Source organism: Prinia subflava, chromosome Z (genome assembly GCF_021018805.1).
Source record: "Prinia subflava isolate CZ2003 ecotype Zambia chromosome Z, Cam_Psub_1.2, whole genome shotgun sequence".
In the NCBI taxonomy this organism is placed as follows: Eukaryota; Metazoa; Chordata; class Aves; order Passeriformes; family Cisticolidae; genus Prinia; species Prinia subflava.
This window is the reverse complement of record NC_086283.1, coordinates 21849420-21862083: the sequence shown is the minus strand read 5'-3', so window position 1 is coordinate 21862083 and position 12664 is coordinate 21849420. Positions and strand designations below refer to the sequence as shown.

The 12664-nt window shown below is 49.8% G+C and overlaps 1 protein-coding gene across 1 annotated transcript; it reads left to right on the top strand.

Annotated features, from left to right (window-relative positions):
* Positions 1-4221: 4221 nt before the first annotated feature.
* Positions 4222-11788, top strand: LOC134564421 (T-box transcription factor TBX22-like). The gene is made up of 9 exons (XM_063423275.1): positions 4222-4286; positions 4802-5134; positions 5232-5355; positions 5752-5853; positions 6049-6223; positions 6414-6578; positions 6701-6765; positions 6846-6931; positions 9597-11788. The coding sequence occupies exons 2-9, from the start codon at positions 4999-5001 to the stop codon at positions 10190-10192; spliced, it is 1449 nt and encodes a 482-aa protein (XP_063279345.1). The 5' UTR covers positions 4222-4286; positions 4802-4998; the 3' UTR covers positions 10193-11788.
* The last annotated feature ends 876 nt before the right edge of the window (positions 11789-12664 follow it).

Genomic DNA, 12664 nt, shown 5'->3' with positions numbered 1-12664 from the left:
AAGGATCTCCTTAGGAGGTCAACCAAGAAACTTCAGCAGTGGTTGGTCACCACCATAAACTGCTCATTTCTTGCTCAGATCTGTCTTTTTTTTTTTGCCACGGAATAAATTCAGGATTGTCCTGTGGACAAGGATACCTTGCCATCCCCTCTTGGTTTGGATGGAGTCAGCCCAGAGGGGCCACAGCCCAGCAGGGATGGAGAGAGGACACAGTCACAGAACAGCAGAGGTCCTTCAAAGTTCATGAGGGGCAAAATAATCGTGGAATGAAATTAAAACTGTGCTGGGGAATGGGATATTTGAGAACGTCAGGGAAAACAATCTCCTGAGCACTTTTTTAAGCTACCACTGGGGTTTTCTGCCAAGAATTCATCAGTCTTCAGCAGTTTCTGTTTGAAAGATTTTTAGGAAAAAGAAATATTTGTTAATCTGTTAATGACTAATTAGTTAATGACTCCTGTGAAATGGAAGTTTCGTTTACAAAAATTCAAGCTGAATATTGGCACTTGTAGCTCCCATAGAACCCAACCCGCTGTTATTCCAGCCCCCAGAAGGGTCATTCAGCTGCCTCACATCCTCTCCATAGCAGCCTCTCCAGGGCATTTGGAAACTGTTTAATTTCAGCTCTTACATCCTCCCATAATAAACCTCCCATCCCTTTCCTGGTTGGGTCATGGCAGCTCCTTGTGGCACAGTCTCATCCATAAGTTTGGTTTTTTTGCTCCAAAGAAAAGGTACTATTTGCACAACGGAATATTGGATATTCACTTGCATTTCTCGGTGTAGGTGGTACCCCTGACAGATGTGAGGGAGCATGTTCAATTATATTTATTACATATTTATATGTTAGAGTTTGGTTCCTCAGAGAAGCTGTGGCTGCCCCCAGATCCCTGGAAGGTCCCAAGATCCCAAGGCCAGGTTGGACAGGGCTTGGAGCACCCTGGGATAGTGGAAGGTGCCCCTGCCCATAGCAGGGGGTGGCACTGGATGGGCTTTAAGGTCCTTTCCAACACAAACTCTTCTGGGATTCTTTAACTGACGAGCTAATAGATTTGGATCTAAAAAATCCCATTTTTATTCACTGGTAGCAATAAGGTTGGGAACCCAAGGAAAAAGGGAAACTGGAAGGTGAGCCCTGGATTAACAAGCTAGCAACATGTACAAAAAGAGTTAAATCAATCCTAAAATGCTTTTTTACAGCAGAGAGAAGAGTTTTAAAGGGTGGATGTAGTTGGTGCCACCAAGGCTGGGGAAGGAAGAGCACTCAGGGCCATGGCATCAGCCCAGGATCCTCTGCTGTGCTCCCTGGGAGAGACGAGGAGCTACACCCAAAATATTGCTCAGAGTGTGTCCCACATACAGCCAGTGGGAAGAGGGATGCACTCACACCCAGTTGTAAACTTGACTACTCATCATTTAATTAACACTGGAGAAGCAATAGCTGAGGCTCTTCTGGGAGCCAGGGTTTGAGTAACGGCAATGCATCGCTCTGATCAGAGACTGCAGGCCTGGAAACCAGGATTTTACCAAATATTAAATGGGTACGTACTTTCTTGCTAATGATTTGTGGAGCAGAGAATGAATAACCCTTGAGTTTGTCACAAACAATCCTTTAATTTATCTGTTAGAACCAAAAATATCTGCATACCAAATTTATAATTGCAGCTTTATATAAATCGATGATGGAATGGAGATATAAAAGAGATAAGCATTAGATGCATAATTGAATTCAGGTGATATTAAAATATTACCCCTGAGCCAAAAGGGAGGTTTGGTTTGCTTTGTTATCTTTTTGCTTTTGTTTTAGTAATTGCAAAGCAAATCTTGGCAAAATCGAGCACAGCTTGAAAAGAACTCAGTCTCCTAAAATCTGCCCCAAAAGTGGCCAGGCAAGGCTGTGTTTGGAGGTTACCTGAGTGCTTTCACACATTAAGGACAGTATTAAAAGATTATTTCTGAGTTAAGCAAACATTTCTGGCATATTGTGCAACACTTGCTTTAAAATTAACTTAGTTATTCTGAACTTTATGCCAGCTGGTTATTTGCTGGACTCTCTGATGACGGTAATTCAGGACATTCCATCCCATAATTCCATAAAGACAATAAGATTACAAAGCCCAAGCAGGCTCTGAGTCAGCCTTTGACAGATTAAAGCTCCCCAAGTCCCCTGAAAACCCTTCTCTGCCACATTAATTTGACCTAAACCCTCAAAATGTTCCTGATTATATCATCTCAATCGGGCTTGATTTTTGTTTTATTTTTCAGTGTAGGAAATTAAAAAGGCTCGGTTGATCCTCAGCCAAGTTCTTGAAATGTGTTGCAATGCTGAGGAAATCAAAGATTACTCGAAATACTTTTTAATAATATGTCATGTCAACAGAGATAAAGGTTCACACTCGGTGCCCTCAGGTGGCTTCCATCAGTGCTGGCCAGGACCCGCCAGTCACCTTGAAATTGTGAGCTTATGCTCTTCTAATTATGAACATGTTCATAGAATTTGATTAATTTCTCTTTGTAAGAAGAATTACATCTGCATAGGTGGGGCTGATCCTGCCTAGGAGCAAGAGGTAACCCCAAACTTCCTTCCCCTGCCCTGTTCTCCACCTACTTCTTGCCACAAGGGATCATGGAATGCCGTGGGTTTGGAGGGACCTGACAGAACATCTAATTCCAACCCTCCTGCCATGGACAGGTAACCATTATCCTGTGGAATGACATTTCAGAGGATGGGCAGCAAGCTGGACCTTGTCCCATAGAAGCATCCAGCAGGAGCACCTGGCCATTCCTGTAGGAAACAAAAGCACATCAGAGGCCACTGCTGATGGAGATCCATGGAAGCATGGAGTAAGTAACACAAGGCCAAATCCACCTGTAATTCAGATTACAACTATCAAACTTTGGGAAGGTGGGATACCAACTTTCCACTCGCCAGTCAGGCTGCAGGTACCGCCTGCACCAGAGAAAGGCCAGCAGCTGGAGAGGGAGGTGGCTTCCAACCAGGAGTCCAGGCTGGATGTTGAGCTTGGGCTCTTGGCAGCTGCATCTGCACCCCTTCACTCCCTCTGGGACCTTTTCCCTGTTTCCCAGTGACACATGCCAGGAATTTGGTGAGTAAATGTGTGCTAAAAAAGGTGTGAACAGTTACATATGTGTATTAACATCAACGGGCAATGCCCACCCTGAGCTGAGTAAGGAGCATCTTTGAGATGAGGATTTGATTGAGGACAACAATGTGAGTCTAGGACATACATTAAAACACACATTTAGGAACAAATACTGGCACAGAGAAGCTGTGGCTGCCCCTGCATCCCTGGAAGTGTCCAAGACCAGGCTGGATGGGGCTTGGAGCAGCCTGGGATAGCAGAAGTTGTCCCTGCCCATGACAGGGAGTGGGATGAGATGAGGTTTAAGGACCCTTCCCACCCAAACCATTCCATGTTCTTCACAAGGACAACCTGCTGCCAGCCCAAAATTTGGGACTGTGTGCACCAGGACAGAGACTCCAACAAATACAAGAAGAAATCCTTAAAAGTGAAACTTTTGGAGGTACCAGGGCTTCCCTGCGACTCTGGAAGCACCTGGAAACAGAGTATGGAATGCTGCACCCCATCCCCTGAGTGTTCCAAAGCCGCGGGACCCCGTGGCAGAACCCTCCTCCTCAACCTGCTTGCTCAGCTGGCCTTCCCGCATTTTTTTCCCGTTAAGGCTCATCTCTCCCGGCTGACCTCCCCGGCGCACGGAAAGGCTGCGGGGCCAGGGCTGCACAGGGGATGGGGGGGTTGGACATCTCCCTGCTCAGAGGGAACACCACTCTCCCCTCCCCAAAACCCACCTGAGCCCCAGAATCCCCTTTGCTGACGGCTCTAAGAAGGGTTCCCGGATGGAAAACCAGCCGGCGCGGGGGGTTCCAGCCTGGGCAGGGCGGGGAGGCTCCCGGAGCAGGGGTGAAAATGCCGCGCAGATCCCGCGCAGCGCTTTCCCTGCGCGCCTGAGGGTCCCGGCTGGAGCCCCCCCGGCCCCGACCCCGACCTTGCCCTGCCCGGCCGCGCAGGAGTTTCTCGGGACTCTCCGAGTGGAAAACGGGGATTTCTGCCCCTAATTCAGCGCAGCTGCCGTGGGCGGCGGGGCCGCGCTTTGAAGCGGAGCCGGGGCGGGGGTGGTGGAGCGGGCGGGGCTGCCTTAAAAAACACCCCCAAAACAACCAAACAAACAAAAAGCAAAGGAAAACACGGGAGACAAAGCCGGAACCGCTGCCCGGCGCTGTCACAGCCCAGGGGTGGCACCGGGTCTGTCGTGCCGGGGACATCGGAGGGGCCGCGAGTGACCGGCCCTTGGGGGCAGCCCGGCGGGGCCAGAGGCGGGGCACGGCTCCCTTCTCTTGTATCCCCCTTTTCCCTCTTTTATTCTTCCCCCCGTTTATCTCCCTTTCCCTACCTTTTTCTTGCTTTTTCAACCCTTTTATCTTTTTTCTCCTTTTCTCCTTCTTTTTTGTTAATCTTTTCCCTTTTTCTCATTTTCCCCCCTTTTTCTTTTTCTTCTTTGCCTTTTTCCCTTTTGCGCTGGTTCTGGTTAAACGTTATTTGCACTTTTGTTGGAAAAGTGGCCCCTAGTGTGCAATTATGTCAAATTTCTTTGAGTTTTACAATTTAATGGAGAACAGTAACTCTTTTATTGATCCTAGACGGGGCCGGCTCCTCATCCCCCTCTCCCCCCCACCCCTGTGGCTCTCCCCTCCCTCCCCTCCAACCCCCCCCCGTTACTCCCATGAAATGTCACTCAATGTTTCTTATGCTCCCACCAGTTTCCAAAACAAACAGAGGAGGCTGCAGCCGTCTATTGACTCAGTTGGATGCAAGAGGATCTCGCCGTGGCCGCTGCCCCCCGACGGGAGCCGTGCGGCGGCCGGGCGAGGGGCGCTGGGTGCCGGCCGGGATGGAGCCGCCGCCGCCCGCCTGAGCGCCGCTGCCGCCCGGCGGGACCCCTGGCAGCCCGGGGGGGATGGCGCTCAGCTCCCGGGCTCACGCCTTCTCGGTGGAAGCCCTGGTGGGACGCTCGGCCAAGAGGAAGGTGCCGGAGGGCCGCGATGAGGAGCCCGGCCCCGGCTGCCTGCCGGGTCGCAGAGCCCCGGAGGCGGGTGGGTACCGGAGGGAGCCCGGGGCGCTGGGGAGCCAGGGCCGCCCCCTGCCCCGGCAGCCTCCCGAGCAGCCCCCTGCCCTTTGTGTTCCCCGCAGAGAAGCGGCCCAAGGCCGGTGCCGAGAGCCGGGCGGGCGGGGTGCAGGTGGAGCTGCAGGGCTCCGAGCTCTGGAGGAGGTTCCACGACATCGGCACTGAGATGATCATCACCAAGGCCGGCAGGTACCGGCCGGCCCCCGCCGCCTCGCTCGGGCTTTATTTTCGTTTTGGTTTTCTTTTTGCCTTTTCTCTTATATTCTCTTTTTTTCTTATGTTTTCTATTTTTTTCTTATTTTTTTTTTTCTTTTGTCTGTCTCTCTCTCTTTTTTTTTTTTTTTTTTTTTTTTTTTTTTTTTTTTTGTGGATGGTGTTGCTTCTTGGGGTTTTGTTTTGTTTCGTTTCGTTTCGTTGTCTCGGGTTTCTCCGTTCTGCTGAGATATTTCACTCAGTTCTCCGCTTTTTCCCGCTGTTTTCGTTGGGTCCGGTTTTCCTTCCTCCCGACGCCCGTCCCTGGTTTCGCAGCCCCTTTCCGCCCCGCGAGCGGCAGCTCTCGCTCAGCCGCTGTCCCTGTTCCCGCAGGAGGATGTTCCCGTCGGTCCGGGTGAAGGTGAAGGGGCTGGAGCCGCTGCAGCAGTATTACATCGCCATCGACGTCGTGCCCGTGGACTCCAAAAGATACAGGTTCGGGGGCGACGGGCGGGGAGCCCCCGCATCCACGCGGGGTGGCCGCGATCTGCGACCCCTCCGGTCCGAGCGGGACACGGGGGTCACACGGGGATGCCGGGGGGCCCCGCAAGCACCTGTGGAATCCACAGGTGTGCGTGGGTGTGGGGGGCAGGTGGGGACGGGCTCCTGACGCGGCCCGGCCCGGGCCAGGTACGTCTATCACAGCTCGCAGTGGATGGTGGCAGGGAACACGGACCACTCCTGCATCACCCCGCGCCTCTACATCCACCCCGACTCCCCCTGCTCCGGGGAGACCTGGATGAGGCAAATCATCAGCTTCGACCGCGTCAAGCTCACCAACAACGAGATGGACGACAAGGGGCACGTAAGTGTGGGGCGGCCACGCCGGGGGGCCCGGGGAGGGGTGCCGAGCATCATCCGGGCCGCAGCGCCGGGAAGGCGGGGGCCGGTGCCTCCTGTCCCGGGGCTCAGGGCTGGATCCTTCCTAAGGCTCGCCTCGGTTTTCTTCCTGCCCTTCTCCCTCCGGGGGGACTCAGCCGCCTGTCCCCTCACAGATCATCCTGCAGTCCATGCACAAGTACAAGCCCCGCGTCCACGTTATCGCCCAGGATTCTCGCTTCGACCTAGCGCAGATCCAGTCGCTGCCGGCCGAGGGGGTGCAGACCTTCTCCTTCCAGGAGACCGAGTTCACCACCGTCACGGCCTACCAGAACCAGCAGGTACCGGGAGCCAGGGGGGATGGAGAGCCCCGGCGGTCGGGGGGATGGAGAGCCCAGGTGGCCGCGGCCGGCGGTCCCAGCCCGCCCCGCTCCCCAACTGCCCCTTCGCTTTCACCCTGCAGATCACGAAGCTGAAGATCGACAGGAATCCCTTTGCCAAAGGTTTTCGGGACCCCGGCAGGAACAGGTAAGGGCCGGGGCCGCCCCGCCGCCGCCCCCCGCTCCCGCCGGCCCCGCGGCTGCATTCAACGCGCTCTCGCCCCGCAGGGGTGTCCTGGACGGGCTTCTGGAGACCTACCCGTGGAGACCCCCCCTCGCCCTGGACTTCAAGGCTTTCGGCGCAGACAGCCAGGGTAAGTGAACCCCGCTCCTCGAGGGGCTCAAACCATCAAAGATAACGAGATGCGCTCAGAAAACGAATCCCTGCTTCTTGGGGGAGTTAATTCCGCCTTGGTGTGGATAAAAGTCCTGTGAAAATGGATGCGAGAAGCCGGGAAGAATAAGATCAGGGCGCAGGCTGCTCCAGCCCCCGGCTGAAACCAGAGTTAGATGGGCAGAAAAAAAAATCTGAGTGTGCAGGAGGCTAATTTGGAGTCGGGTTGTTCCGGCTTTGATCCTGTTACACTAATTGCTTCCAACCGAGTTGGGAATATCGACTACAAACCTGGTAGTGGTGACTGCCCGTGCTTTCTGCAGCGGCAGCTTCTGCGCCGACAAATGCGTTATGCAACAGAAAACAAAATTATCTGGTATTTCGGATGCAGCAGTGGCACAGAAATGTGGAGGAGAGGAGGAAAATTTTAGGGGAAAATGCTCTCCTTTATTCTGACAAGAGCAACCGGTTCTTTACAGCCTTTTCCCAGAAAGCAATAATTTAAAAATAGATTATTCATAGTGCCGAAGGGAAAAAACTAACAGCTCATTTGCACATTGGAGCCCTCCAACCTGGGTTTAAAGTCGCGAGTTAAACTCTCGTTCATGTCAGGAACTCTTCAAACTCTTGGGACACACCAAGTCACCCCTGTGTCTGCTGGGAAATGCCACAAAAAATCACAGCAAGAATTCACGTTCTCCAGGCGTAGAAATGGGAGCACAAAGAAATCAGATTCGGGAGAAATTAAGAGATTTATCAGTTGTAAAAAGAACTAAAATTAATGTCATTAATTGTTGGTAGTAGCAGTAGAAGATTTATTAGTATCATTAATAAGTTTTTTATAAATTTTATTTTTAGAAAATATCTTATACTAAAAGCTCCTTTTGAACCCGTTTGCTGGGGCAGAGGAGGTGGTGGATGAGCTGCATGAGGAGTGAAACAACAGCAACTGCAATGTTAAAGATGCTAAAACATTATTGTACATATAATATTAGAGCTATCTGGGATTTTTAGATTTTTTGTTTGTTTGTATTTTTAATGTACTTGGTATTTTTCTTTAGGGTAGAATTCCTGGACTGATAAATACAACAAAATCTGCCATTCTACTACTAATATAATACATTTCTGAAAACATGCCATAAAACTAAAATCCCAAAGCTCTAAAACCAAGAGGTAAATTAAAATAAATTATGATCAACAAGCTGGAAAAAAAAATTTGCCATAGAATTTTTATTTTTAAGACTAAGAGAAAGGACAGAAAACATCCGGACATTGATCTGCTCCATCGTTTCTGCTGCAATCCCGATTCCCAAACTTGCTGTGGAGTTTGGGTGATATCATTGCTTGGGATATTGTGCAGCAGATACTGACCCTGCTGCATCCAGCCTTGTAGGGGTTCGCTTGCTGCTCACACACAAATATCAGCTCAATCCCATGTTTAACATGACCCAAAATCCCTGAGCCCTGGATGACATCAGGATACATCCATAGAGAAAGGACTGGATCCTGCCCTGCTCATGTCAGGACTGAGCAGCCACTGACGTCGGCAGGGAAGGGTGAGACCTTCATGCCACAAAATTTTCCTGGATTATTGTGATCAAGACCTGGCCTGTGAGAGGCTTTGGAAATTTGGAAATTAATTTGCATCACGTTCAAAATCTTTGTGTTCTTAAGTTTTTTCTTAAGATTTGCTACACCAGCAGATGTGGTTCAGTTTTACAGCTGATTTCGGGTCACTGGTTGCGTGTCAAGTCAGATCAGATCCTAGCCAGGCATTGTATTGCTTGGAATTGAATGTAAATAGTAGCACAAACGGATCTACATTCCCTTACATCCTTTCCCAGTGATTTTGGTAAGAAATTAAAATAGTTGTGGGGGGAAAACTGCTCTGGGAGAATTTGGTAACGAGTGTGCAGCGGACATTTGGCTCTCTCTGATTTGGCGGACCGGCAGGAGATGAAACCAGCATCTGTGCAGCACCAGGGCCGGCTGCTCCCGAGCACCATTCCCAGCTCGGAGCAATCATCCCATCCCTACTTCATTTTCACTCCTTGGGGTTGCTTTTCTCCCGAATTCTGAAAGTGTTCATTCATCCCTTCCAGAAAGGAGTACCTTCACATGACTTGTGAGTTTGAATTTCTGGAGACACCGATAGCATTCAGGGGAATGTTTCAAATTGCTTGGGAAGCCAAGCGAAATGAGTCAATTCCTGTAAGCAGGAAGGTACAAAAAAAATCTCCATCAGGCTGAATATGCTTTTTTGTTCTTGTATCCAAGGGGAAAAAGCTGTCTGGAATTTGCATGAAAAATAGGGAACCTGAAATGGCAAAATTGTGTGTATAGCAGGGGAGGGTTATCGGTCGTGCAGCCAGGTATGGATCCAGGTGTGTGTGGAGCTGTGTTTACCATGATCCCAGTCTAAGGAATGGGATTAGACACCTGTGAGTATTGTTATTAAACAAATACCAGCTAACAATAACCATTTTTGGATAGATCTTCCCATTTTCCAGGAGCTGGTCTTTGGAGCGGGTTGATGCTTGGATGGACATTGGCAGCAGGGAGACCAGGAGCAGGAGTCCTCCAAGGATTGTTTGGCTGTGGATACCAGTTAGCCCACCCTGGATGATTTCTATTTTCCTTTCCAGGTGGGAGCTCCAGCTCTTCTCCAGTGGCCTCCAGCGGTGGGACCCCCTCTCCTCTGAACCCTCTGCTCTCTCCATCGTGCTCCCCTCCCACACTTCACTTGCCTGCGAGCAACCTGGGCATGTCGTGCCCCGAGAGCTTCCTGCACCCCCTCAACGTGCCCCTCTACTACAAGATCTGCCCTACAAGCTTCTTGAGACAACAGGCACTCCTCTTCCCGAGCCACGAAAAACTGGGAGCCACCAACCCACACCTTTTACCCCACTTCATGGTGGATATGCCCAAACTGTCTTCCCTGAAAAATGCCAAAGCCGAAGACTTAAACGCTCAGTGCCTACAAGCCTCCAGTTCTGCTGGTCAAATGCTGTATGGATTACATGCATCTGGAAACATTTTCCCATCAAGTCCCATTGCTCGGGAAGCACTTAATTGTTCTTTACATCCTCCATATGGCTTGTATGGTTATAACTTCTCTGTGCCATCCAGACTGATGAATGCAGCAGGGCATTTCAAAGTGAGTGACAGCATTCCGGCTGCTTTGAGGGACGGCAGATGCAATCACTCCAGCTGGCACCCCACAATTAACCACTGCCTTTAGTGGGATCAGAGAATATTTCTGAGCTATGTAAAGCAAGTCCTTCCTTCCTTCATACCCAGGGGCTTGTTAGTTATTGACTCTGAAGCACTGCATGGTGCAGGATGGGGATGGGGAGACATTTAATCGCTTTTTTTTTTTTTTTTTTTTGTATGGTCAGAATTATTGTGTTGTTGGGAGGGTGGAGGATCTGGGAGGAGGGTCTGAGATGACCCCGAGGGGATATCTTTTGGTCTTTTGGCCACGTTTATGTCACTGGTGTAGGTTAAGAGCAAACTGTCAGTCACCTTTTACTATTTGCACTCTCAAGTGGGGACGTTGATGTCTGTATTTCTACAACTCTGTTTTCTCTCTCTCGCTTGCTTTTAGTTAGCTCAGAGCCCTGGGGAGCTGCTGCTCACCCACTCAAGTTTATCCCTAATTTCAAAGGGACTATCCAGGACCTGGACTTGGCAAAAAAGCCACATCTGGCCAAGAACTCGAACTTGTTCTTGAGTTCCTTTGGCTCTAATGGATCCTAACTGAGGGACATAAAAGTCCCTCATTCTCCAAGAACCAGCTGCCTCTGTTATCAGGGTGGGGACATAAATCCAAGTACCTTAAATCCAAGCATCTGCTGCCAGGGTAAAGAAAGGCAGGATGAAAGACAGATGGGGTGAGAAGCTGGAGGGGTGACCCAGAACCCTCTTTTCCATGCCCCACCCTCCAGTGGCACCAGCACTGATGCCGTGGTGGGAAGGACAGGATGGGGTCACACATCTGTGCCATGGTGGGAGGGATCTATGCTGGGGACATGGAGGATACACCTTGGACAGTTGTGTGGGATGAAACACCCCCAGGAGCCTTGCAGGATAATTCTCTGACCCAGAGCTCTCAGCCCCAAGGGACACAGAAAATCCACATGGGATCTCATCCAGCCTGTGCCCAAGGGAAGGGCAGGGATGCTCCTGGCTCAGTCCCACAGAAAACATGGATCCTTTATGGAGAATTACAACTCTACAGGCCCTGGAACATGAGATTTTCAATTCCTTCCAAAATTCCTGCTTGTTTTCTTGTAATCTGTGGATATTCTTGTTATTCCTGTAAATAATCTCCAGCTCCCAAGGGCGTCATGTAACTCACAATAAATAAGGACACAGGTTTTATTCTTTATTTGATTGATGTTCAGTCTCTACCTGAAGTCAAATTTATCACTTGATAGATGGCAGAGATTGGAAAATAAGGCTTGGTTGGGACCAGCCCCAGTTTGGGATTAATCCTATGTTTTCAAACACAACACACAATATAGAGGGGTTAGGCACAGGCTTAAGAATAAAAACTGATACCAGACAGCAAATTCAGAACAGAACAAGCAATATCAAAAGCAGCTAAATTAACGAAAATTACACTTTTACTTTCATGAGACTTTGATAAAATTCAGAAAACATTGCTTTGCCTAATCTTCCTGCTTTGGCTCCTCACCGAACTTCCAGTGATGCCAGTATGAAATGGGGGATTGTGATAAATGGTCTATACAACTGTAAAAATGAACAAACTTGCTTTCTTGGGCTGTTTCTTAGCAGTTTATCTCATTATTTTTATTAAAAAAGAAAAAGCTTTGTTTTTCCTTCGGAGTCTTTATTTCCAGCATTGATGGTGACTGAATTCTCGTGGCAAGTCCACTGCTGGCCCTGGCCAGGCTCTTTTCAGCTGAGTGACCGTGACCCAGCCCCACATATGATTGTACTCCTGAGGAAGCTGGAAGGCTCTTCCTGATCAGTCACGGATTTGTGTAATGGGGAACTTCCAATTTTCCAAATATTTGCGGTTGCATAAGATATTCCAGAGTTGCTGGCCATGAGCTGTAATGCAGTAAATCAGTGTCTGGTTAAAAATGTGACTGATAGTGACCAGGAGAGATATTTTTGGTGCAGTGATCTGCTCCACCAGGAATGATGCTCAGCTGATTCCAGTGGAATTGAGCTGGCTCTCAAAGCACCTCGATGGGTCCCGTAGGATCCCAGGTTTCGCCATCCCCACTCATCCCAGCCACATGGAAACACACCAAGAGCCTGGTCCCTGCAAGGTCTGGGCATGTCCCAGGGGTGCCACACTTTGGGAGGGTGCTCATCAGGCAGATCCAGAAATACCAATTTGTCTGTAGGAGAGGTCAGCACAGCATGAGAGCAGCTGCTTGATCCAGGTTTTGTGAGGGTTATTTCCATTCCCTTCGCCTTCATCTCCTGGTTTTATCCTTTCAAAAACCAGCCTAAGAAATAAAAAGGATGTGGGGGGTGTTTTCAGGCAGTCATAGCTCTCTGTCCCGTGCCACCAAGGCCACCTCAGAGCAGACCAAGCTCCCTGGCCCTTCTGGCATAGGAATATTTTCCATATCCACAACGGTCACTCAGCTGATTCACTCACACTATAGAAAAGATGGGTTTGCCTAGATATTAAAACAAATGGCCCCAAAAAGCAGCTAACCTACACTCCACA

Excerpts from the sequence above, each read along its gene's own strand:
- LOC134564421 (XM_063423275.1), top strand. The coding sequence starts at position 4,999 with ATGGCGCTCAGCTCCCGGGCTCACGCCTTCTCGGTGGAAGCCCTGGTG. Across the intron at positions 5,854-6,048 it reads GTGGACTCCAAAAGATACAG|GTACGTCTATCACAGCTCGC; the intron begins GTTCGGGGGCGA and ends GGCCCGGGCCAG. Across the intron at positions 6,766-6,845 it reads CGGGACCCCGGCAGGAACAG|GGGTGTCCTGGACGGGCTTC; the intron begins GTAAGGGCCGGG and ends CTCGCCCCGCAG.